Below are 26,629 nucleotides of genomic sequence, written 5' to 3'. Positions count from 1 at the left end.
CATCAGAGGTGCTCTTAGAAGGCACAACTTTAGGGGGTCGGGCCTATGGAAGGTTTTTAGCTCACTGGGGCTGTGCCCTAGAGGATTCTGGAATCCAACCTCCTCCTCCTCCTCCTTCTTTTCCTTTTCCTCTTCCTCCTTTTCCTCTTCTTGCTCTTTCTCCTCCTCTTCCTCCCCTCCCCTCTTCCTCCCCTCTTCTTCCTCCTCCTCTTCCTCCTCTTCCTCATCCTTCTCTCTTTCTCTCCCCACCTCTCCCTCTCTGTCTCTCCTCTCTCCTTGGATATGGGGTGGGCAGATTTGATCTCTCAAACACTCCTACCATGTCGCTCTACCTCCCCATAGGCCCCAAACATGGAAACGTGGGCAGCCAGAGGCTAGAATTTCTAAAGGTGTCAGTCAGCATCCTATAAGTTTATCGTCTCGGATATTTTATTATGGGGATGGAAAAGTAACATTAACAGTTTTACTGACAATCATCGGCCAATTCTGTTTTTGTAATAAAGAAGCATGTGTGTATGCATTCATGTGTGCCCTGTGTGTGTGTGTGTGTGTGTGTGTGTGTGTGTGTGTGTACTCGTGTGCACGTGTGCACGTGTCATAGCACATGAGTGGAAGCCAGAGGACAGTCTTCATCTTTCACATTGATCGAGATGGGGTCTCTCTGTTGTCAGCCTCTGCATATACCAGGCAAGCTGGCCCTGAAGCCTCCAGGTATCTCCTGCCCTTCCTCCTACTGCAGCCCTGGCTCCTACACGAATGCTCCCACATACAGCTTCACGTACGCTCCAGAGGTACTAACCCGGGTCCTCATATTGTGTGGCAAATGCTTTTGCCCTATCCCTTAAGTAGCTTCTTCCAGAGTCCACGTAAAGAGGAAAGGGGGGCTTGGGAGGAGAGTCTAGGTGTTCTAAAGTACATCAGTATTTTGGTTTTATTTATAACCCAACACGTTCACTCACTCCTGGCTGAGACAGTGACTCTCACGAGAAAGGCTTGTTAAACACTGCTGCTGCCCTACTGGAGGGTCTTTGACTCTATAGATTGAGACATACTTGACAGTACGCATGTCTCGCAGATAGTGCTGCTGCCTGTGGGGATGCAGGGCATCCAGCCTGGACTTGAGCCTTTCTGAGCTCTGTTTTCTGTCTCCATTCTTATAAAATATAGACGCTATGACTTGCCGTACAGGTTGCAGGATGTTTGTGCAAACCACAAAGACCTCAACGAAACGAGAAAATGAACCACCCAAGATATTTATTGGCATCTCCAAACTACAGAACAGCTTTAGAAGAAAGAAGATAGGTTTGGAAATGAGAAAGACTTGCAGTCCAGTTCTCCCGTGCGAATAAGAGGGTTGGCAAAATACCTGGGGGCATTTGGTCCAGAGAAATGGGAGGCCAAGAGCTGTCTTTGCAGTCATGGGAAGACCCTAGAGATGCTATGTGATCTGAGCTGTTCCAGGGAACAATCTGGAACCGGTGGGCAGGAGCCCTGAAGAGATCTGCGTGGTCTGCGTGAGTTGGAAAGGAAAAAAACTACCACAAAGCAAATGGGCAGGGTGAGAAAGTGACCCCCACAGCCCCAGACAACCTCAAGCCAAGCTGCTGCTCCAGCCCCAGGGAGACACCTGAGACCTGGAGAGGAAATGGGGGGAGGGGGCAAGCTTCCTGAATCTTTGGGCAAGTTCATAAAGGAAACAAGATGCATTTCCAAGGGATAAAGGGTATTAAGTGTGTGGTAAGAAATCCCTGAAGTTCTCACCATAAGGGATCTATTCATTTTCCAAGTTGGCTCAGGAACATTCGGTGAAAAGAATATCAGAAACAGTGACGGGGTGGGGGGCTTTGATTACTGCTTTGCTGAGTTATTTATTACTTTCTCTGATCTCTGCTTACTACCTTGCTTGATTACTTTGTCTTTGATCTAAGAACTGACCACGTTTTTTGGATGTACTGAGAATGATATAAAAGCAGAATGGAGAGAAATAAAGCGGCTTCAGCCTTAGCACTGGCTGGAGTCATGTTATAATGTTGTCTTTGTCTTTTCAATCCTCACTCCCTCCCTCGAGACCCTGTTGACTGACCGGGCTGGCTTGGCTTGGTCAGTTCAACTTAATATGTCTGGCAATCAGTCGACTTTGAACTCATTAAGGGCTCAGCATCCAGAGACCGAGTCTGACTAACATGGTGTCAGTCCTGAGGGATACACTGCCTAGTCTTTCCGGGGGCCATATAAAGAGGGTACTTCTGCAAGGGGAGATAAGCTAAGCCTGTGAAGTGCTTGGCACATAATCATGAGGACCTGAGCTTGTCTCCCACGAAAGAAAGGTCAGGCATGTTGGTGTACATTTGTAAGCCTGGTGTTCTGGGGAGACAGAGACAGGGAGATGCCTGGGGCTTACCAGCTAATCAGTCTAACCTACTTGCTGGCTTCCAGACTATTGGAAAACCCATCTCAAAATCAAGAGGAGGCCAGTGGGGTGGCTCAGTGATTAAAGTCTGCTGCCAAGCCTGATGACCCAAGTTCAAGCTACAGCGTCCACATTATACAAAGAAAGAACAGGCTCCTGAGACTTCTGCATTCATGCTGCGCTCTCTCTCTCTCTCTCTCTCTCTCTCTCTCTCTCTCTCTGTTTCTCTTTGTCTCTCAGTCTCTGTCTCTGTTTCTCTCTCTCTCATTCTCTCTTTCTCTCTGTCTCTCAGTCTGTCTCTGTTTCTCTCTCTCTCTCTCTCTCTCTCTCTCTCTCTCTCTCTCTCTCTCACACACACACACACACACACACACACACACAAATACCATAACATAATTTAATTTTTTTAACAGAAAAATGGCTCAACAGTTAAGAGAACTTGGTATTCTTGCAGAGGACATGAGCTTGGTTCCCATCACCTACATAGCAGCTCACAAACCTTTGTAACTCCAGTTCTAGGGGAATCCGACACCCTCTTCTGGCTTCCATAGGCACCAGACATGCACAGGCTTGCACACACGCTAAACACCCATGTACATAAAATCCAAGTTAATTTAAAATGTAAACAACCGTTAAAGGTGTGGGGCTGGAGAGATGGCTTAGTGGCTAAGAGCATTGGCTGCTCTTCCAGAGGAACCAGGTTCAATTCCCAGCAACCACACGGCACCCAACAACCACCTGTTACTCCAGCTCTAGGAGGAATCCAATACCCTTTCCTGGCCTCCTCAGGCCACGGGCACTTCCACAGTGTACAGACATGTACAAACAAAACAGCCATAACTCGCAAATATATTTCTGCTGTGTGGGCTCAGAACCAAACTTGGGTTCTCTGCAAGAGTGATAAGCACTTTTCATTGCTACACCATCTCTCCAGATCTTCACGTTATTTTTTTTTTTTTGGTTCTTTTTTTTTCGGAGCTGGGGACCGAACCCAGGGCCTTGCGCTTCTTAGGTAAGCGCTCTACCACTGAGCTAAATCCCCAGCCCCTCCACGTTATTTTTTGAGACAGGGTTTCTCACCGGAATTCATAAACCGGCTCTATGTGCCAGCCAATAGACCTCAAGGATCCTCATATCTGCCGCCCTAGCACTGGATTGCAGGTGTGTGCCGCAGTGCCCAGCTTCTTTCATGGCTACTGGGGATCCGAACTCAGATCCTTCTATTGTGCAGCAAGCATTTTTACCAGTGTAGCCATCTCACTGGCACAAATAGTCAGTTTATAATGTGATAGCCAGTTTGGTGTATAGTGGGATTCTTTCCTTACTAAAACAAATAAATTATATGGGATTGACTTCAAACCTAATATAGGGATCCCACTACACACCTTGAGTTCTGGGAAGAAAGAGGGAGGGGAAAAAAGGCCAGTTTGTACTTAAGATTGTGGCCATGTGCTGAGTCAAGGCTCTATAGAGGAGAAAAATATCAATAAGCTTATTAAAGTGACACCAAAGTGACATCTTCTTTGCTACTGGGCAAATATTCTAGTATAGCAATAAGGGGCAAGAAGCAAACTGCCATATTTAAAAACTTTCTCATACTCTGAATGCTTTAGAGGGGAAAACATTGTCTTTGTTGCTGATCAATGACTAATATTTTGAGTATATCATCCACCCATTCAACTAAAGGCGCGATGACTGGAGACAGAGCTCCCCATCCCAGGGACATTGGAATCAGTGTCTAAAGATCACAGTAGAGAATGTTGCTCAGCCTGATGTCTGCAAAACAAAACATGAACTAGACTTATCTAGTATCCCTGTCAGCCTCAATTTGTGGATCAGCACTGCCCTCTGCTGGACGCTAGACTTGCACCAGGTTACTTAACCATCCCCTAATAGGAAAACCCACACGGAGTAACAATGTTGTCACACCAGTTACAAGGCTGCCTCACCAGACTGGCCTGGAAACGAAATGAGTAAATGCACAAGAAAACTCCAACAGTGGACAGCCAGTGAGTACTACTCTGTTGGCGCAGTAGTGATTACTATTGTGCCAGTCACCCCCAGATCCATTTATAAAACAATATTCAGATCAGCACTTCCTATGCCCTAACGCCTCCATGGGGCAGAGTCTGGCCTGTACCAAACAGTGCTATGATCTGCCTTACTGTCATTTCAAGGTGTGGACTATATGACTGGCGACTATCAAGATCAGCGAGATGACACACGTGCAGATACTCAACATATCCATAAAAATACATAAATCTCAAAAAACAAACCTACCATAGCAAGTTGAAATTGAAGAATCCGTTCTCAATATGTAAATATATGTGTATATGTCTGTATGTGTTTGGGTAGAAAGAGAGACAGATGAGAGATAGACAGATGATAGATTGATACATAATCTTTCTTATGTTAGTCATAACTTCTATCTTATTCGGGAAACATTACAAGGATTACCCTCTGAGAGAGGTACTAGACAGAATATAACTCTATTTCCGCTGCTCATAAAGGTTGTGTTGGAGATAGTAGCAATGTAATTAAATAGTGTGGGTGAGAGACTCAGTAATTTGTAAAGTAAAACTTTATCTGTAGATGCCATACCATATACACACATATATTCATATTAATATACAAGAATCAGTCTGGTAAGGTCCAGTCTTAGTTTGCTTCTCTGATGCTATAATAAACATCATGGTTGAGAGCAACTTGGAGAACGAAAGGGTTCATGTGGCCCACAGCTTACAGTTCGTCATCACAGGAAGCTGAGGCAGGAACCGAGGCAGAGACCACAGAAGCATGCTGCTTACTCGCTTGCCTTTTTACACAACCCAGGACCACCTGCCCAGGCTGGCACAGCTCCCTAGGCTCTCCTGCACTGGTTATAATCACGACATGCCCATGATTCAATCTGATAGAGGCAATCCTGCAGTTATTCCCTCCTCCCGGGTGACTCAAGTTTGTGTCAGGATGACAAAAACCAACCAGCACAGATGTACTAAGAACATGAAATGACCATGCAAAAACTGGTTTTCTTCCTACCGAAATTTTAACTTAGCAGCATATAGAATAATAGGAAATTTTTTGTAGACAGGGAAATCTCCACTTAGAATATAGAAAAAGCATAATTTAGAAAAAATATGCATATATACACATAAAGATATATATACATGTTATATATACACATATTAGATATATATAGAGACACATAGACAGATACATGGATATACATAAAAACATAGATATACATGTACACAGATTAGATATTAAGATAGATAGACAGACAGACAGACATATACATACATATAGCTAGATATAAATAGGAAACACACTGAAGATGACAAACATATGCTTGAAAATCTGTCCATGATATCCTCATTTCTAGCCTGGGGTGATTCAACACTGGTTTTTCCAAAATGATGGAGAAAAGTACAAACAGGCTTTTAATAAAGTTAGACCGGTTGGTAGTAAAGCTCATATGGAAAAACTATTCTACAAAATAACCCGAAAACCCCTGTGAGGAAGGGAACCCAGAAACTATAAAGGGAACTGATCCTATGAGATGTTCAAGCAAAATCTTTCAGCCTTCCATTAAAACTGTGTGCTGATTGATGCTGCACAAGGAGATGACTAGGAAGCTCAGACAGAGCCCCAGAGTGTGGGCGGAGTTTAGAGTGTGGGTGGGATTTAGGGTATGGGCGGGGTTACTCCATGATAAAGGAGGCATCGCAGACCACACAAAGATGGACTTTCTAATAAATGGTGCCGGGACAGACGGTAACCACGACACAGAAAAATGGGCTGATTGTATCTCAGAATGTTTAACAAAAAGCTTCATGTGTCAGATCTGATCATCTTTTCTTGGACATGGCATCACAAACACGGGCAACAAGGAAAAAGTAGACATTCTGGCCCTCGCCCACTCCATTGTTGCCATGCCTCTCTCAAGGTATGTCTAGTTATTTGTCGAACAGATACCCAATTATATTTAACATATTGTTGACATCATATTTACAGGAAGCAAAACAAGGATATTAGAAATACTCATTTCAGCTGGGCAGCGGTGGTGCACACCTTTTATCCCAGCACTTCAGAGACAGAGACAGGGGAATTTTCGACTTTGAGGACAGCTAGAGTGAATTCCAGGACAGCCAGGGAAAGAAAGAGAAGAGAAAGATTTTAAAGGGTGTTTGTTGGGATGGAGGGGGATGCAGGTGAGGGAAGACACACACACACCCCCCAGACTCATATATTTGAATGCTGGGTCTTCAGGGAGTGGTACGATTTGAGAAAGGTTAGAGGTGTAGGCTTGTTGGAGGAAGTGTATCACAGGAGGTGGGCTTTGAGGTTTCAAAAGCCTAAACCAAGCCCCGCGTCTCCCTGATGTTCCTGCTGCCTGCAGATCCAGATGTAGACCTCTCAGCTCCCTCCCCAGCACCATGTCTGCCGATGTGCCTCCATGCTCCCTGCCATGATGACGATGGACTAAACCTCTGAACCATAAGCCAGCCTCAATTAAATGTTTCTTTTTATAAGAATTGCCATGGTCGTGATGTCTCCTCACAGCAATAGAACAACTAAGATAGGGTTTTTCGCTTGTTATTACCGTTGGTTGGTTTGGGGTTTTTAATAGAGTGTGTGTGTGTGTGTGTGTGTGTGTGTGTGTGTGTGTGTGTGTGTGTGTGTGTGTGTGTTATGCCATTTATGTGGTGCCAGTGGAAGCCAGAAGAGGGTATCAGATCCCCAGGAACTAAAAGTTACAATTGTGATTGTGGGCTGCCTGGTATGGGATCTGGGAACGGAACTCAGGACTTCTGCAGAGTAGCCTGTGAGCTTACCCACAGACCATCTCTCCAGCCCTTTCTCTTGTCTTTTGACAAGATCTCATGTGGCCTAGGTTGACCTCAGACTTACCACATAGTCAAGGAAGGACACAATGCCATATTTTCTCTCTCAAATTATTCAGGTACATGAAATTATAAAGTGCATTTAGTAGATGCTATTAATGCTACTCAGGGTTTGGGTCACGAGGAACAGAGAACTCTACTCACAAATGAGTTACTTTCTGCTGAACAGCAGAATGGCAGAACATGCCTGACCCTGCAAACCACAGACTCCGTAGTTGATAGGAATCACAGCAAGGGGTTCACACACTGTCTTCAGTACTCACTTTGGCAGTAACCCACCAGCAGCTGTTTTCCAGATCACAGCACAGAACACCCAATATAACACAGCCTACAAGGACACACGAATGGCGAATCCAGTGGCCATATACTTGCTTTTGTTCGAGACTTTCCGTGTGACTGGCTGATCAGTTGTTCTTGCATCGTCTTCTGATGAATATTTTGAATTGTTAGAAAACACCTGCCACAGGATCTCATCTGAAGAGAAAGAAGCAAAAGCACGTTAACACCGACAACATACATGGGACCTATTTTTGCACCGTACATATTCAGCACATCCATGGATGCATGAAGGAATGACTTGAACTCAGCGGATGCAGGATGCTCTGCTCTAAGATGCCATCGTAACTGCAGAATCGTGATTGCACCAGATATCCTGGGCAGAGAACACCACCCACCAAGCACAGATGGCCAAAAGCTCTGTCCCTGCCTGTATGTGGAGATCTCGCTTCCTTCTTGTTCCTGTCATTGGGACCTCCCCCCACCCATAACACTCTAGGATTGACACATAAAGTCAGCCCAAGGCTATGAGTCAGAAATGAGGCAAAACGTGTTAAACGGTTTTACTTATAAAACTCTTACTAGTAGGACTGGAGAGATGGCTCAGTGGTTAAAAGCACTGGCCGCTCTCCCAGAGGACCTAGGTTAGATTCCCAGCACCCATGTGGTGGATCACAACCTGTTGTAACTCCAGCTCCAAAAGACAGGACACTCTCTTCTGGACTCCTTAGGCACTGCATGCATGGCACGCAGACGCTCACACATATGAAATAAAAACAAATCTTTTAAAAATCTGTTACTAACATTTTGGGCTTAGATAGATTTTTTTTTTAAATGTTTTAACATCTTCCCTTTTAACACTTGGAGGCATCTGGTTTTCCCTGGAATGTGGCCATTTTACCACTTCCCTAGGCTTTCTTTGCTAGGCTGCAGAAAACAATCAAAACCCCATTCAGTACCCACAGGCTCCGAGACCATTCCGAAGGGTGTGTGTGTGTGTGTGTGTGTGTGTGTGTGTGTGTGTGTGCTCGAGCACAGTCTTCTCATTTTTTATTAATCCTTAAAATTTTTTCAAATCAAATCAAATCAAAAATTTCAGATTTTTAAATTTTTATTTAAATATTTTTCATACAATGTATTTTGACCATATTCTTTTCCCTCCAGTTCTCCCCAGATTCTCCTCACCTCCCTTCCCATTCAACTTCATGTTCTCTTTCAAAAAAGCAAAAACAAAAACAGGAAAAAAATCAATGCAGAAAATGAAAATCAAAACAAACTTGAATCAACAAAAAAAAAAAAACCAAACAAAACAAAAAGCACACACACATAACCACATACACATACACCACCACCCCACACACACAACCATATACATATATACCACATACCACCACCCACACACACACACACATACACAACCACATACACATACACCACACACACATACATACACACACAACCACATACATATACACCACATACCACACACACACACACATACACACACAACCACATACATATACACCACACACATCACACACACACACACAACCACATACACATACACCACATACCACCCACACACACACACAACCACATACACATACACCACACACACACACACACACACACCACATACCACCCCCCCACACACAACCACATACACATACACCACCCACACACACACACAACCACATACACATACACCACACACATCACACACACATACACACACAACCACATACACATACACCCCACACATCACACATACACAACCACATACACATACACCACCCACACACACATACACACACACACAACCACATACACATACACCACACACATCACACACACATACACACACAACCACATACACATACACCCCACACATCACACATACACAACCACATACACATACACCACACACATCACACACACACACACACAACCACATACACATACACCACATACCACCCCCACACACACACAACCACATACACATACACCACACACATCACCCACACACAACCACATACACAAGCACATACACATACACCACATACCACCCACCCCCACACACACACACAACCACATACATATACATCACACACATCACCCACACACAACCACATACATATACATCACACACATCACCCACACACAACCACATACACATACACCACACACATCACACACACACACAACCACATACACATACACCACACACATCACACACACACACAACCACATACACATACACCACACATATCACACACATACACACCACACCACACACACACACATACATATACACCACACACATCACACACACACACAACCACATACACATACACCACACATATCACACACACACACACACACACACATACATATACACCACACACATCACACACACGAGGTCTGTTTTGTGTTGGCCAATTGCTCCTGGATGTGGGACCTGAAGTATGGCTGATTTACTCAGTGGCACTCTATTGGAGAAAACGGATTCTCCCTCACTGAGCAGGAGTCAGATACAAAGAGCTTCTTGGTTTGGGGTGGGGTTTTACAGCTTCTTCCCCTCCTCTGTACTGGTGTGACCTTGGGCAGGACCTGTGCTGTCAGTCTCTATGAGTTCATGTGTGCACCAGATCTGCTGTACCTGGAGAAAACTACTCCCTCAGACTCATCTACCGCCTCTGGCCCTTGCAGTCTTCCTGCCCCTTTCACGTAGATCCCTCAGTCTTCAGGGGAGGGGTTGATAAAGACGTCCCATTTAGGGCCGAGTGCCAAAGTCCCTCCCTCTCTGTGCCTGATGCAGACGTGGAACTCTGTCAGTTACCATCTACCGTAAGGAGAAGCTTCTCTGATAAGGTGTAAGTGATGCCCTACTCCATGGGTACAACCATAAGTCACCAGGGATCGGATCTCTTTATTTTAGTGCTCCTTTAATGGGATAACCCCGAGGCCGGTGACCTATCCATTCTCAGCTGCTAGGCTACTTAGCACCCTATGGGTTCCATCTCTCGGAGTGAGCCTTAAGTACAAGCAAAAGGTGGGTGGTTGGTTGTTCCCATGACATTCCTGCCATTATTTCTACCACTCCATCCTACAGGCACGTCTCTGCCGTAGGTTACAGAGTTTGTATCTGGGTGCAATTGATGATTTCTTCCCCTTCCGGAAGCATGAGAGGTACCTTTCAACACCACGGACCTTACTTAGTAGGGGAGAAGCTTCTAGTTGGGCAGTTTCACCATGTTTGGTGATATAAGTAAGCCGTATCTTCATCCAGGGGCCTAACCATCGGGTCATGGAGAGTAACCGAAACCTTGGAAATAGCCTGCCACATTCCAGTGGTTGGGGGCACCTAAGAGAGCCCTCTGGCCAACAGCTCAGAGAGAGGCAACCCATTCCTGGCGCTGAAGGTTTTACTTGATGATGTCATCATCGGGTTGAAGCATTATCTCCCTTGTGACACGGTGATGACATATAAATTCCTTTATATATTTATATTTTTAAAATACTTCTGGGGTTGGGGATTTAGCTCAGTGGTAGAGCGCTTGCCTAGCAAGCTCAAGGCCCTAGGTTCGATCCCCAGCTCCGGAAAAAAAAAAAAAAAAGAAAAAGAAAAAGAAAAAAAAACACTTCTACAGTAGTAGGTTTCCATATGGCTTTGGCTTCTTGTGTTAGCCTCCCTCCCTCATATTTGTGCCTCTACCCTGCCCTTCCATCCCCCACCCATTCGATCCTCCCATTTATCTCTATGATACCGAATTGCCCGTTCCTTGGAAGACTTCCTGCCCCCACTCCCGCCCCCACTCCCGCCCCCCCCCGTCCTCCCCGCCCCCACTCCCACTCCCAGCCCCACACTGATCCCTTACTAGGTACATTACCTCTGTGGTTATTTGAATTGAAACACACATATCTAAAGCTTAAAAGCTAACACTCCTGTGTAAGAGAAAACATGCGCTATTTATTTTGGCATTGTCTCTTGATGGAGCAGGAGCTCATGACGGACGCCAGAGATGAGCCCTCAGATTTGCAATGAAATCAGCAAGTCCTCACTATAACCTTTCAGAAGCATCCACTTTTAAGTCTCTTAAAAATATTGCTCAGACAACCCACGGACTCAACGAACCTGGACTCACAGGGGGTCGGGAAGACTGAACCGACAACCAGGGAGCCTGTTTGGCACCTGCTCAGCTGTTTCTGTCTTTCACCAGGTCTGGGCAGTTTGGACAGATCCACTGGTCTGTGCTTTCTGAGCACTAGGATTGATGATGACACGCACCACTACGCCCAGCTGTCCTCTCTCTCTCTGAAATCTCCTGCTTTGCAATCTAGTACAGTTGACGGTGCCCTGTCGGGTCCTTATGCTGCATCTACTTACTAATGTTTGCCTTTCTACTCTTCAGAGCGGATAATTTTAGGGTCTTATCTTCAAGACTGTTGACCCAGTTTCTGTCTATTCAGAACGGCTGGTGAACACTTCTAGAGAGTTTTCATTTCTATTGTTTTTGTTTGCTTGCTTGCTTGCTTTTTGAGACAGGGTTTCTCTATATAGACCTGGCTGCCCTGGAACTCACTCTATAGACCAGGCTGGCCTGGAACTCACAGAGATTCCCCTGCCTCTGCCTCCTGAGTGCTGGGATTAAAGGTGTGCATCACCACTGCCCAGCTGTTTTATTTTTTTTTTTAATTCATAGCTTTCCTAGGCTCCTTTCTTTTTCTCTTCCTTTCCCTCCTTCCCTCCCTTCCTCCCCACCACCTCTGGAACTTACACACACACACACACACACACACACACACACACACACACACACACCCTGTGCCCAGCTCACTGTGTGTGTCCCCCTCTATCCTTCAAGCCCTGTCTCAGTCTCCCAAGATGTCGTTACAAGGGAGGAGTAATGGTTTTCATTCCTCTTAATCAATATTCTCTTTCTGTTCATATATTGCTTTTCTAGTTTTCTTCTTTCTGAGTGGTCTCCTTTACTCATTGAACCTGATCGAAGCCACCTCTAAGTTAACAGGTCTGATGCTTTCAGCAGGTAGGCCTTCCTAGGGAGGAGATCTGTCAAATTCCCTTTTCCTATGAATGAATCTTACATGCTTGTTTCTCTGTATGCTTTGTAATTTGATTTTTAAGGTGAGCATCCAAGGGGTTGTATTTTGCTAACTCTTGAAATATTATCCTCCCACTTCTCAGGGACTGCTGATCCCTGCTTGCTAGTTAAGGGCTAGGACTATACATTGCAATTTTGTCAAACTATTGTACGATGTGTGTTCCTTAGTAAGTGTGGGTCCTGCCTCTGTTTTACAACCTCTGAGGTCAGCCAGTAGTCTGACCAAGGTGTCCTCCCATTTCTATCTCCCAAAAGAAGAAAAAAGGCTTATTCTTTACATATCATGTGTGTGAGCGCAGGCACACCTGTCGAGGGAACAAGTGGAGAAGTCGAAGGATAGCCCTGCAGTCTGTTCTCTTCTATGGTGCATGGGTTCTAGGACTTCTAGGACTGAACACAGATCATCACAATTGTGTCACATGCACTTTTAACTGCTCACCCTGCACAGTGTCTTTCTTTCTTTCTCTTTAAGTAGAGGAGTGTGTGTGTGTGTGTGTGTGTGTGTGTGTGTGTGTGTGTTGCATGTGAGAGCAGGTGCCCACAGAAGCCAGAAAACTTGGATCCTCATGGAGCTGCAGTTACAGGTGTATTTGAGCTACCTGATATGGACAGTAGGAATGAAACTCAGGTCCTCAGAGAGAGCAGTCAGTACATGCTGTAAATTGCTGAGCCAGCCATCTCTCCAGCCCCACCTCTGTAAGTTCCTCAACAGAGTAGTCTGGAAGCCTCTGCAGCCCGGAGAACTTCATTGTACAGTGCACTCATGCCGCCTTAGCCCTTCAATGATCCTGGCAGCCTCTTCTTCAAGCACTGTAGGAATTTGATAAGTCTCCTCTCAACAATTCTTAAGGCGACCCTCCCCATTATACAGTAAGTCCATACCATATAGTGAGAGTATAGCAACTACTCACGATATGCTACCAGGTAAACCCCAGTATAGGAGCGGGTTGCATCTTTTTGACTTATCGGCCCACAGGCTTTCCCCAAGAATATTACAAGCTATTGACTGTGGCTGTTGGTTACCCTCCTCGACCCGTTGGTGAGACCCCATTGCTGAAGACACCACATACTTGTGGAGTTAACACCAAAAAATCGAGCTGTTGCTCAAGCAGAAGCTTCACCCCTACGGGCTGGCATTCATAGAGTTGGAAGGTGCTATACACCCTACCAGAGCAAAAAGTCATCATCGATCTCACCTATCTGTGAACCCTGAAGGCTACATTATCGACCTGCCCACAAGACATACCCCTAATGCAATAGTGTCACAAAGGTTATGGGAGTAACCAACTTTAAAAAACAAAACAAAACAAAAAAACTGGGTTTAAGGACCAGTCCATAAATTGGAGCTCATAACTAATCCTGCTAATGAGGCCAAGAATCTGAGATTAGATAGCTCGTGGCTCTAGAGCAGTGGTACTCAACCTGTGGGTCATGACCCCTGGGGGTTAGTTGAATGACCTTTGCATGGGGAACACCTAAGACCATCAGAAAACAGATATTTAGATTACAATATATAACAGTAGCAAAATGACAGTTATGAAGTGGTAACAAAAACAACTTTATGGTTGTGGGTCACCACAACATAAGGAACTTTATTAAAGGGTCACACAACTAGGAAGGTTTAGAACCATGGCCCTAGGGGAAAGCTAATACTGATACACTGCTAATCAAGCATAGCAACAAAATGGCCCCTTGTGAGGTATTGCTACACACATAGTCCTGTGTGTCACCTTCCCCCTCCCCCACCACCACCAGAGAAGCAGCTTCTTTTTTAAAGATTTCTTAATTTTTTTTGAAACTTTTTTTTCTTGGAGCTGAGGGCTGAATCCAGGGCCTTGCTTGCTAGGAAAGTGCTCTACCACTGACCTAAATCCCCAACCCCGATTTCTTAATTTTTAATGTACGTGTATAAATGTCTTGCCTACTTGAATGTCTGTGCCCCTTGTGCACTCCTGGTACCCCCCAGAGGCCAGAAAATGGTGTTGGATATTCTGGGACTAGAGTTAAAGACGTTTGTGAGCCACAGGGTGGTACTGAAATTGAGCCCAGGTCCTAGAAGAGCGTCCACTGCTCTCCATCGCTGAGCCCTGTCTTTGGCTCAATAAGCTTCTTCTTGCAACAGATGGTAATGAACACAGTGACCTACAGCTGGGCAGTGAGAGACCTTTAAGCACTCCGCTCTAAATGTGGTGTCTTTATCAAACCCACTCTCCCCAAAGCTTAGGGAGCTGTGTAGAAGAGGAGAAACGATTATTACAGGTGGGTAGGGGGGATAGAAGACTCCAAGACACAGCGTGGTGTTCTTATGAACTCAGAGAGTCTGTGACTGCACACATGTACAGACATGTACAAGTTCAAATCAGACAAAATCCCAGCACAGAGAAATTGTTGTAAAATCCTATCCCTGACCAAGAAGCTATTTGCAACTGATAGCTGCTCAGAGGAGGAGGGGATCCGTTTTCTTCAATGGAGTGACGTTGGGTATATCATTCATACCACAGAGCAGGCCCCAGGCTCAAGAGTAGTTGGCCAATATGAAATAGACACCGTGTGTGTGTGTGTGTGTGTGTGTGTGTGTGTGTGTGTGTGTGTGTGTGTGTGTGTTAGTTTGGGTTTTTTTTTTTAAGAGAAAAAAAGAGCATGAAGTTGGGTGGATAGAAAGTTGGGATCTAGAAATAATTAGGAAAGGGGAGAGAATATGATTAAAATATATTGTATGAAAAAATTTTAAAAATAAAAAACACCCACATGATAATGCTCTGTTAATATATCTAGTTTATATAAATGGTAAAGATTAAATAGGTTTGAATAATGGAAGTGAGATTTTATTTTATATGTCAAACTTTAGGCCCTTCAGAGAAAATACAAAGATTAAAAATAAGAGCTTCTAAAACAGAAAAGAAAAAAAGACAGCTCTTGTCAGCTCTTGTGATGTTTTGGCAAAAGAACAGGTTCCTGGAGCTCTCCTACCTTGTCAAGTTACATCTGGACCTTCACCTTTCTCAAAAACTGAGTAAGAGTTTCAGAGAGAATGCTGAAGCAGCTCTGGAGGGCTGTCAGAAGTCCTAAAGCAAAGGTCTTCCCACATGCCCCAGGGTGTGACATTTAGGCAGGTCAGCCTGTTCCAGTCACCCAAGCTATTCTCACCTGCTCTGAGAAACAGAGTTCTTTCTCAATGTTTATATTCCACTTTCTGCTTATTTTCTTGGGACTCCAATAGTTAGAGGAACAGATTCTAGCCACAAGGCAACATGCTTAACTTCCCTTTGAAGGAGTAGAGCAAGTTACCTCAGAGACAGCCAGGGAGTTACCTCAGACAGCCACAGTGTTACCTCAGAGACAGCCACAGAGTTACCTCAGATACAGTCAAGGAGTTACCTCAGAGACAGCCAAAGTGTTACCTCAGAGACAGCCAAAGTGTTACCTCAGAGACAGCCAAAGTGTTACCTCAGAGACAGCCAGTGTTACCTCAGAGACAGCCAAAGTGTTACCTCAGAGACAGCCAAGGAGTTACCTCAGAGACAGCCAAGGAGTTACCTCAGAGACAGCCAGTGTTACCTCAGAGACAGCCAGTGTTACCTCAGAGACAGCCAAAATGTTACCTCATAAACAGCCAAGGAGTTACCTCAGAGACAGCCAAAGTGTTACCTCAGAGACAGCCAAAGTGTTACCTCAGAGACAGCCAAAGTGTTACCTCAGAGACAGCCAAAATGTTACCTCATAAACAGCCAAGGAGTTTCCTCAGAGACAGCCAAGGAGTTACTTCAGAGACCAAGACAAGCAGGAGACTTCTTCAAATACAACCTAAAACTTTCACAGAAGGAGGTAACTTACCAAATATCTTATCCAAGTAGTCATCTTGCTGATATGAACTTGATGCCAACACAGAATCGCTGACCCCATTATGGTGGAGATAGGCTATGGGAAAACAAACACCAGCTGTGGTTAAAACTTTCCTCAAATCTACACCTCGTCTCTCTAAGGCCCCACTCCTCTGCAAGGTACTTCCATAGGAACAGCACAACTGGTGTCTTAGTCTCTCAGTGCTGTGAAAAAATTACTCTGGCGAAAACAACTTTAGGGAGAAAGAGTTTATGTTGGCTCATGCTTCCAAAAGGATGCAGTCTATTATGGTGTAAAAGACACAGAGGTGGGAGCAGGATGTTGGCTGGTGACATCACATCCATGCTCACCAAGCAATGAGAGATGCACGAATGCATGCTTTGTACACTGCATTCAGTTTCCCCACCTCATACAGCCCAGCATCCCCAACCCAGAAAATGGTCCCACCCACATCAATTGCCAAAATTAAGATAATCCCTCACGGGGCTGGGGATTTAGCTCAGTGGTAGAGCGCTTACCTAGGAAGCGCAAGGCCCTGGGTTCGGTCCCCAGCTCCGAAAAAAAGAACCAAAAAAAAAAAAAAAGATAATCCTTCACATGCATGCCCAGAGGCCCACGTAAAGTTGATTCTGCAAAGTGGAGAAGTAACCATCACTGTGACCCCGTGCTCTCTTCATCTATGAAGTATCTGCAAGTGTCTAAAGTTTGAGCACACAAGGTGGTTTGGCAGGGCAGGGCACTTCTGGTCAAGTTTGATGAGTTCAATCCCTGGGACCCACACGGTGGGAGGAGAGGACCAACTCCTGACTTCCACGCGCACACCACAGCAAATGCATGCACCCACACACAGAACAAACAGATGTGTGTGAAAACACAGAGCCTGAAGTTCCAGCACTCAGCCTGGCAGAGGCTATCTCCCACCGTTTCTTTGCAGACAACAGGCACGAGCCACTGACTGATGTGTGCGCACACACCGGCTATAACCCAAGAAAACTGGTAGAAGGGCCTGGGTGGCAGATGCCAAAAGATGCCAAGCAGGGCTGCTTTAAGCCAATAAAAAAAATCAAAATGACAAAGGAACAGTTCTCCATTAATGAGCCAGTAAGGGAGTCATTAGGACCGAATACATCTAATGCTTAAGCACTTTGCTGAAAGCATGTCCTATTGTGTCAACTAAGGGGACAGGTATAACTGGCCTGGAGCAAGCTGGAAAGATTATGCGACGGAAATATTCACGCGTGTGCCTTTATTGAGTGGCCTGTGAAAGGCATCGGCAGGATCGTTCGATACAAACCTGCTTTACTTTCTAGTGCAATCTCAACACGGCACATATTTCTGCTATATTTTGCTAAGTAATAACCCGCTCTCAATATTTCTTAATGGAGACGGCCTTCTCTGCTATTCGCATGATTTAGGGCTCACGGGCACCCTAAGTCAAATTATGTTGCTTTGGTCTGTGCATGCGGCCAGATGTTTTCTCTTAGCATAAGCACTTGAGTTCGGGTGTTAATGGAGAAATCAGCTGTGTGGCCCTGAGTAAATAGTTTTATCATGGCTGAGGCAGGAGGGGGTGATGAGGAGGTGAGAAGACTGTGCACCCCAAGACTAGCAACTCCTGGGCAATAAACTATGAAGGGTGGGTGAGAAGAAGGTTCTAACACTATACCAAGCTTGTTACCAGGAACAGTGATCCCACCCTCTGAACATCTGTAGGGACAGAAGCTGCCTGACCCTGAGGAGGATCCCCCTCCCCAAATAAAACAGGCACAGCCATACTTTAATCACACGCTCCATAGATGATGAAGGTTACGATAAGGGTTCCCCATCCTCTTTCTCCACATCTCAGTTTGGAAACGCCCCCACCGATAGCTGGTTTCCAGGCCGCCCAAGTCACAGGACAAGCACACCCACTACCACACAGCCCGTTAGAACGCGTGCGCTTTGAGCCCCTCAACATATACTTGCTTTCATTCACGTCTCTCCCCGTGATCAGTCTGCCAGCCGTGCTTGTACCATCTAAAGTGCTGGGAAACACCTGCAGCACGATCTCATCTGAGGAGAAGCAAGCGACATCGTTAGCACCGGATGTAAGAGCGGCGTGCCTTGTTCTGCACCTACCTAGCGTGTGCACGGATGTGTGAATGAATGAGAAGTCAAACTCAGTGGAGGCAGGATGCTCTGCTCTAAGATGCCATCCTAACTACAGAATCGTGATTGCTCCAGATATCCTGGCCAGAGAACACCCACCACCTACGAAGCACAGGGGGCAGGAACATCTCAGTTTCTCAACCTATGGGTCTCGATTCCCTGAGTCTATTCCCAAGCTGCCCCACACATAAGCAAAGCCTCTTTCTTATGTCTACAAGACTCACATCTTTCCTTCACTTGAGACGTTGTCGCCTCTCCCAGTGTTAGGTCAAGGGCCTGCTCCTTTAAGATAATGGTTACTCTAAGCGGCCAAAGCCCACAGCCTGAAGAAACAGGTCACCTGTTTCCAATCTCCTCAAACTTCATCCTCTTCAGCTCTGCCCTGGGACCAAGAGTTAAGTTGTGTATCACATGCTGTGTATGGTTTTTATAGCAACTAATGAATGGTTCTACCCAAGACCTGCCTCCTCCATGCTCCTGAGGTGTAGGTTAGAGCAGACTAAATCACACACACACACATTCACTCACTCACTCACACATGCGCGCGTGCGCGCACACACACACACACACACACACACACACACACACACACACACATACGTGAAGTGATGTGAAAAGCAGATTCCTTTATGGAAAGAATTTCTCTGAAGACTCTCCTCTGGGCCTCCCCCCACCCTATCATGATGACTATCTCTCATTTTAAGCTATCCCTCTGCAGTGCTTTAAGTGAGCAATGCCTCCCATGGGCTTGTGTGTTTGAACATCTGGTTCTCAGTTAGTGATGCTCTTTGGGGCAGATTATAAGACTGTTAGGAAGTACATCCTTGCTAGAGGAAGTTTATCACTGGGAACAGATTCTGAGGATTTATAACCTCACCCCACTTTCTATTCAATCCTGTGTGTGAGTATGTGTGCCTGTATGTGTGTGTGTGTGTGTGTGCAAGTGTGGGCTTGTATGCATGTGAGTGCCTGTGTGCCTGCGCATGTGTGTGCACATGTGTGTGTTGGTGTGTGGGTTTTTGTGTGTGCAAATGTGTGCATGTGTGTGCTTATGTGACTGTGTGTGCATGAGAATGCACGTGTGGTGTATGTGTGCGTGCATGCAAATGTGTGTGTCCCTCCTTCCTGTTTGTGAACACAAATGTGGTCAGCCAGCTTCCTATTCTACTGCTATGCCCTTCTGCCATTAGTAACTCTATCCCTCAGGACCCAAAAGCCCAAAGGAGCCCCTTTCATCCCTAAGTAGGTCCTGTGTTTTATCACAGCAACTAAAAAGGAACTAACACACACTCTTACTAAACCCTGGAGGTTTTAATGGTGACACCTCTACTCCTAAGGCCCAGTTATGCTGGATTTAATGTGCTGTACTGTTCCTTTCTAACACTCTCCTGAATCCGGGCCCTCTCGTGGTCTGGCGGCCCTTTCCCCTAATGAACCTCATCCCTGAATGCAGTTACATGCCAACCCTTTTCATGAACCAACAACCTACGCTGTTATCCTTTCCCCTTATTTGACACTGTGAAGCTCGGTGTGATTTAGGGGCCAATAGGTACAAAAATCAAACCCCAGTGAGGACATGATCTCAGCAAACAGCTTCACCTCTTGGATTTTGGTGCCCTCACTGGTAGGATGGGGAAGCTTTTAACTGAGGGGACTTTTGTGCAAACTGTGTGTAACAGGGTCCGTAAGGCACTGAGCGTAGGATGAGCGTGAACACTGTGCCCAGGGCCAAACGCCTCACTGCCAACCCTTCTAATAGCAAGTACAGAGCGGCTTGGGAACGTGTCAGCATTCTGCTCTGTGAACTATGGGGGTCAGGATGAAAGAGAGGGGTGTACCACGCAAGAGTCAAAGGACAGGAACATGGGCTCTCTGTCACAGGGTCTATGCTTTTCCATCCCAAGCTGCCTGCATCTAGTCCCTGGTTGAAGCCTCAAAGGGTGCAAACATCTACATCCTCAAAGAAAACTTCCTATCCCATCCTCCCTGGTAGATAAATCGAGGCCACACAACACACAGAGGTCCTCAAAAGACAACTGAGACCCAGAGACCCTGAGCAGAAGAGTGCTGCTTCTCTGGACAGAAAACTTTATTAATTTTGTATATTTTATATATTTTATAATTGTATATATTTTGGAGACACGGGGTCTCACTATATACTCTTAGTTGGTCTTTGTAGACCAGACTGGCCCAGAACACACAATCAGCCTCCCTCTGCTTCCTAAGAACAGGTTTTAAAGATGTGAGCCACCATGCCCAGCTTGAATAAAAAATTTAAATGTTTGGGCTGGAGAGATGGCTCCATGGTTAAGAGCACTGTCTGCTCTTCCAGAAGTCCCTAGTTCAATTCCCAGCAACCACATGGTGGCTGTAATGGGATCCAAGGCCCTCTTCTGGTGTGTCTGAAAACAGCTACAGTGTACTCACATACATAAAATAATTTTTTTTAAAAATTAAATTTTTAAAATTTAAAACAATGAGCTTGCGCTTCCCTATCTGGAAAGCAGGGCGTCTGGATGCAATGTCTGGAGCTTCAGCAGCCATTCTGCATAGAGACACAACTATCAGCGGAGGACCAGATGATCTCAAAGCAGCTGGCTTTAAAGTGAGATGCCCTAACGGAGGAGACCACTCTCTGTATCACATTAGCAGACATACAACATGTCTATAAGGAACAGCAAAGCCAGGGTTGGGTTAAGGAGAGAGGGAAAAACCTGGCGTCCATGCAGGCAGGACTCCAGCCCAAGGCTGTGCAGACCTCAGCATGTGCATGAAGTGGGTCCTGCCAGGAAGGGTTGCCCACAGGAAGCAGGAAGAGCCTCCACTGTGCGTGTCTGTCGTCCAGTGCTTCCTCTGCAGACCACTGTGTGTCAGAACTGTCCCTCTGCCTCTGCTCCCCTGACCTGTAGAGGACCAGCCCGTTCTGAGCCCGGAGTCTCCCAGATGGGTCTGGTGATGCACACTTCCAATCCCAGCAACCGGAAGGCAGAGGCAGGTGGGTCTCTGAGTGGGAGGTCAACCATGGCTACACACAGGGAGACCCTGCCTCAACGCAAAAAACAACAAACACATAAACTTTACAGGACTGGGGCTGCAGCTCAATGGTAGGCTCTGGATTTGACCTGTAGCTCTATATAAACGCCCCTCCACTGAATCGAATACCGAGGATATGGAGAAGTGTCTTTTAATGTCCCCCTGTGTGGGTCCCAGCTCAGCCTGGGGCCTCATGCTGTCTACTAAACTGAAAGCATCCAGGCAGGAGTGGTACGGTAGGCTGAGGTGGGTCATGGCTTCAGTGATCTTCCGGATGGCAGTCTGACCCCACCACGTGCACCCATTTTGAGAAGCAGAGATCTTACCAAGGTTTGGTTTATCGCCCCATTTGATTAATTTTGGGGTACCCGGATACTTAGAGGAACTGATTCTTAGCCACAAGGCAGAATACTCCCCTTCCCTCCTACCCAAACCACTTGGAAGAGGCGACTTCTTCAAATCCAGCCTCAGGTTTCACAGGCAACTACTTACCAAATAGTTTAGCCATATCTTCTTCAAGATGCTTTGAACTTGAGGAAAACTCGTTCTCCACACCTGCAGGAGAAACAAGATCCTCTGTGATTCCATCACGGTGCACACCTGTGATCCTAGTATTTTCGGGGTAAGTGGGGGCAGGACCAGGAGTTCTTGGCCAACCTTGCCTCTAGAGCAAGCTCAAGGCCAGCTTGGACTTCACAGCCCTGGGTCAAAAATCCAGACATAAATGACTTCTTCTCTATGTCACCTCTACATGCAGGATACATTCTAAGACCCCAGTGGACGCCTGAGCCTGTGCACAGTACCAAGGCCCATGTGTGCTTTCTCTCATATATTCAGGGACTATCTTTGCCATGGTACTGTTCTTTATGCTTGGTGGCCATAACTTTTGCTGTCTGGGGTATAATATTAAACAGGCACTAATTATGTTTGCTACTGTGGGACCTTTGGGGGTCCTGATTGTGGCTTAATAATAAAGACACAGAGACGTCTGTATACTATAGAGCTATTGACCTGTTTGCTTGGAGCAGTCTCTTAGCCCGTCTAACTTGAACTGATTTCTCCAAAGTTGCCTGTCTCCACATGACTCTCTCTCTCCCGCCCCCCTGTTCATTTCGAGTTTCCCTTCTCTCCTCCTCTGTCTGTTCCCGCCTGGTCATTCTGTCTATCCTCCTGCCCCAGTTTCAGCCACCAGCTTTTTTTTTTTTTTTCTTTTTTTCGGAGCTGGGGACCGAATCCAGGGCCTTGCACTTGCTAGGCAAGCACTCTACCACTGAGCTAAATCCCCAACCCCCAGCCACCAGCTTTTATTATACAAAAAGTCACACTCCTTACTCATCCAGTTGGCTTTGGGGGCTACAGGACCTCCCCCATGGCAGCTTGCCTTTCTGTATAGGGGCAGGTGAGGGAGCCAACATTTACATATCCTGCTAGCTTTATACCACCCTGCAACAACACTCTTTCATAGCCAGTAAATACAACATTTGTGGGCCAGTCCAACAATTTGCTTTCTCCAATTGCATGAATAGAAAATTCCCTCTGGAGCAGAGACTGCCAGTTAGTAGTAAAGCCCGTCTGTCCGTCCGTGTTCAAGGTCTGAGTTCAGTCCATCCCAACTGTACATCTTATCAAACGCAACATTCTTCTCATAGTCAAGAACATTTGTCTTGCCACTTAAAAAGGCGTGCTTCATTTCTTTTCTCTGCCCTGTTTAAATGGACTGCATCACTACCCGGAATTTGGGCCTTTATTAATAGAGCAAGCAGGCTTAAAAGATGGCTCAAGTGGGCGTTGGCAATTCCTCTGGGCTCCGCCCAACAGCTACCTAGCAACAGCTTGTATCTCTGCCTGCAGCTGTAAGCCAACCTGTCACATTAGAACTACTACTTCAAATAAAATAAAAGAAAAGAAAAGAAAAGAAAAGAAAAGAAAAGAACTACTCCTTCTCCTCCCCCCACCCTACCCTTCCCTCCTCTCTCCTTCTCTCCCTCTCCCCCTCTCTCCCTCTCTCTCCCCCACTCCCTCCCTCCCCCTTCCTGTCTCTCTCTCCCTCCACCCCCTCCTTCTCTCTCTCTCCCCCCCACCCCCCCATCTCCCTCTCCCTCCACATGTGTCTGGCCAGCCTCTTCCTCTCTCTCCTTTGGTCCTTCTCTGTACCCCATTCTCTGCCTCTACCTCTTTTCCAGCTCCCCTTCCCACCAATAAACCTTCTTCATAGTAGGTCTGTCACATGGCTTGCTGTTCAGGGGGACACTTTCAAGGGACACTAAGCACTATCGTGGGTAAAGAAACAACTTGCCTTCAAGCCTGATGGCCTGGGTTTGATCCCTGGGACCCACAGGAAAGAACTGACCTCCCTTCAGTTGCCCTCTGACCTCCACACATGCACTCAGCAAATAATAAATAAATAGGGGGTGGGGGGAGGTAGGAGACCAGGGACTGAACACAAGCCCTGTGACACCATAGCATCTGCAACATGGTGCCTTAGATGGCTTTGGGACAAAGGGAAGGCAGCCAACACAGTGTGGATACACTGGACAAAGCAATGGCTCCCATTGAAGGCAGGGTGGAGCAAGAGGTCCCCCAATTTCATCAAGGTTACAGAGAGCAGTGTACAAATTTAAAACGGATCTTCTATCCATGGAACCGTAAAGAAGGCAAATAAATTTAGTGCCTGTTTGGAATTATATCCCAGACAGCAGAAGTTATGGCCATCATGAGTGATAAGTAACAGTTAACCAGGAGAGATAGCATATATGCATATGAGAGAAAACACAGGGGGCTTTGGTACTGTGCACAGGCTTGCGTGGCCACTGGGTCTTGGAATGCATCCAGCACAGTGGGGGTGATACATAGAGATGGACACTGTACTTGAGACACAAAAATAATAGACAATACAGAAAGTTGTCACTGCTGTTGGTTGCCCAGCAGTGATGGTAAGATCTTATTACTGAAGATATCGCATGTTCTGGTAGCAAGACAGAGAAATCAAGAATCAAGCTCAGCTAAACCGGAAGCGCCCCCACTGCCTATGATGCTCAAAGTGTTAGAAGGCGCCATTTAGGCTGCTGGGGAGAAATTGTCACTGTCTTTATCTTATGTGTCCGAATGTTTTGATGGCATGCATGTAAGTCTGCTGTGTGCATGTGTCAGAACTGAATTATTGGATGGATTATTGTGAGTTGCCACGTGGGTACTGGAAATCAAACCTGGGGTTCATGCACAAGCAACAAGTCCTCTTAACCAAGGAGCCATCTCTCCAGGTCCCGTCACTAAGTCTTACTAAGATGTGGTTTCTATACACCACACTATCAACTAGCCAGGCAAAATATACCCACTGGTACAACGGTGGCAAGTCTGTTATAGGAGGGAACCAACCAGCTTCTAATTGGACCTGAGGCCCACTTTAAGAGAGAATTCATGTCTGGTACCTTAAGCCTATGGTTGGGAGATCATAGACTCTGGTACAGAAGCTACTGCCCTGCTCAACAGTCAGGACATACCCGTCAAGTAACTGTGTCCATAGACTAGCACTGCCGGCTGCTTCCGTCAGACCTCTTGTATCGAGCAGCGGTAGCTACAGAAACTCACAGCTGATCCAAGAGACAAGAGTGAGTGAGGTTGGAATCCCCAGATATACATGGGACATCTAGACCATACTTTCCAGGCTGCAGGGGACATTGCGGAAGGGAGACAGGAATGTAAGAGGAGGAGGAAGACGTGGTGTGCGTGGAATACTGACTCCCAAGTATGACACAGCCATCACACACGTGTACACACAGTAGCCGTGATTATCTGCACAAAACCTCCCCTTTATGCCAGCTGACTCCCTGTCTCTTGATCTCCCCACTCCCTGTAGATTTACACACGTTAATGATTCGGGGTGGGAGTAGATATTCTTCAGTGGTGTAGCCACTAACAGGGCACGCTTCTACAGACAACTCCCCCATCCTGCTAGAAGCAGAGCAATGCAACTCACTGGGCTACTTTTAAAAGAGATGAAATTACAAGTGGGACTAACTTGGGTGAGGAAGGGGACCCGGGGAGAGAGTGAGATGGGAACAAGAGGTGACAGGTGAATTTAAACACATTACACACAAGTATGAAAATGTCATAACCTGTTGTATATAATTAGTGTAAACTCTTTGTGGCTCTGGCTGTCCTGAAGCTCACTATGTAGACCAGGCTGGACTTGAACTCACAGAGATCTGACTGTCTCTGCCTCCCGCCCGAGGGCTGGGATTGAGAGGTTTGTGGATAGCTGTTCTTCCTGTTGATCTTTCTACTTGTGAGATGTTTGAAAATATTTTTTTAATGAAGGATTGATGCCTCTAAATATGGACTGTCTTATGAAGCACTAGAATTTGAGGGAGCATCACAGGTAGGCAAGCTTAGGTAAAGGAAATAGGACAGGAGGAGGGCCCACCAGCCAGCCTGGTTGAGGCTCCCTGGGAGTCTTCCATCCCCGTTGCCACGACAATAGACTTGTGACGATACCTTCAGTCACAGGGATAGACAGGGGCTCTGCACCCCAACGGCTGCCCAGGAAGACAACGAAGGAGAAGAACACAACGTCACTCATTTTTGCCACAACCAGCAGGCCATCAGGGAGGAGCCGTTCTCCTGGATTTCTCGAGGACACAACAGCCCTGGGTTCCAGGGTGCTGTGGAACTTTGTGAGGTCACACTGGGAAAGGGGCAAGTCTGTAGTCAGGGACCGAGAGAGAGACTAGTGACCCTCAAACAGTCTCTCCGTTCACTGTCTCAGCTCTTTGAGGTCTGTCTGGTCAATCTTGCATGCCCTGCAACCTAAAGAAGGGAATGTATCAACAGGACTCTTAGGATACACAGAACAAGACTCAACTGTGGCCACTTAAGCCAACTGAGCAGCTAGA

At 46.2% G+C, this 26,629-nt stretch overlaps 1 protein-coding gene across 1 annotated transcript in view; it reads right to left on the bottom strand.

Moving 5' to 3' along the window:
• C9h2orf92 (similar to human chromosome 2 open reading frame 92) overlaps positions 1-26,392 on the bottom strand; it is a 40,342-nt gene extending 13,950 nt beyond the window's left edge. The window contains exons 1-5 of the mRNA NM_001433414.1: positions 26,232-26,392; positions 22,230-22,292; positions 18,522-18,608; positions 16,548-16,631; positions 7,687-7,788 (exon numbers count right to left, since the gene is read on the bottom strand). Coding sequence (NP_001420343.1) covers positions 7,687-7,788; positions 16,548-16,631; positions 18,522-18,608; positions 22,230-22,292; positions 26,232-26,316 — 421 coding nt within the window. The 5' untranslated portion in view covers positions 26,317-26,392. The remainder of the gene's footprint in view (positions 1-7,686; positions 7,789-16,547; positions 16,632-18,521; positions 18,609-22,229; positions 22,293-26,231) is intronic.
• Positions 26,393-26,629: the final 237 nt, after the last annotated feature.

Source organism: Rattus norvegicus, chromosome 9, assembly GCF_021556685.1.
Source record: "Rattus norvegicus strain SHRSP/BbbUtx chromosome 9, alternate assembly SHRSP_T2T, whole genome shotgun sequence".
NCBI lineage: Eukaryota > Metazoa > Chordata > Mammalia > Rodentia > Muridae > Rattus > Rattus norvegicus.
This window is presented reverse-complemented; position numbering and strand designations above follow the sequence as displayed.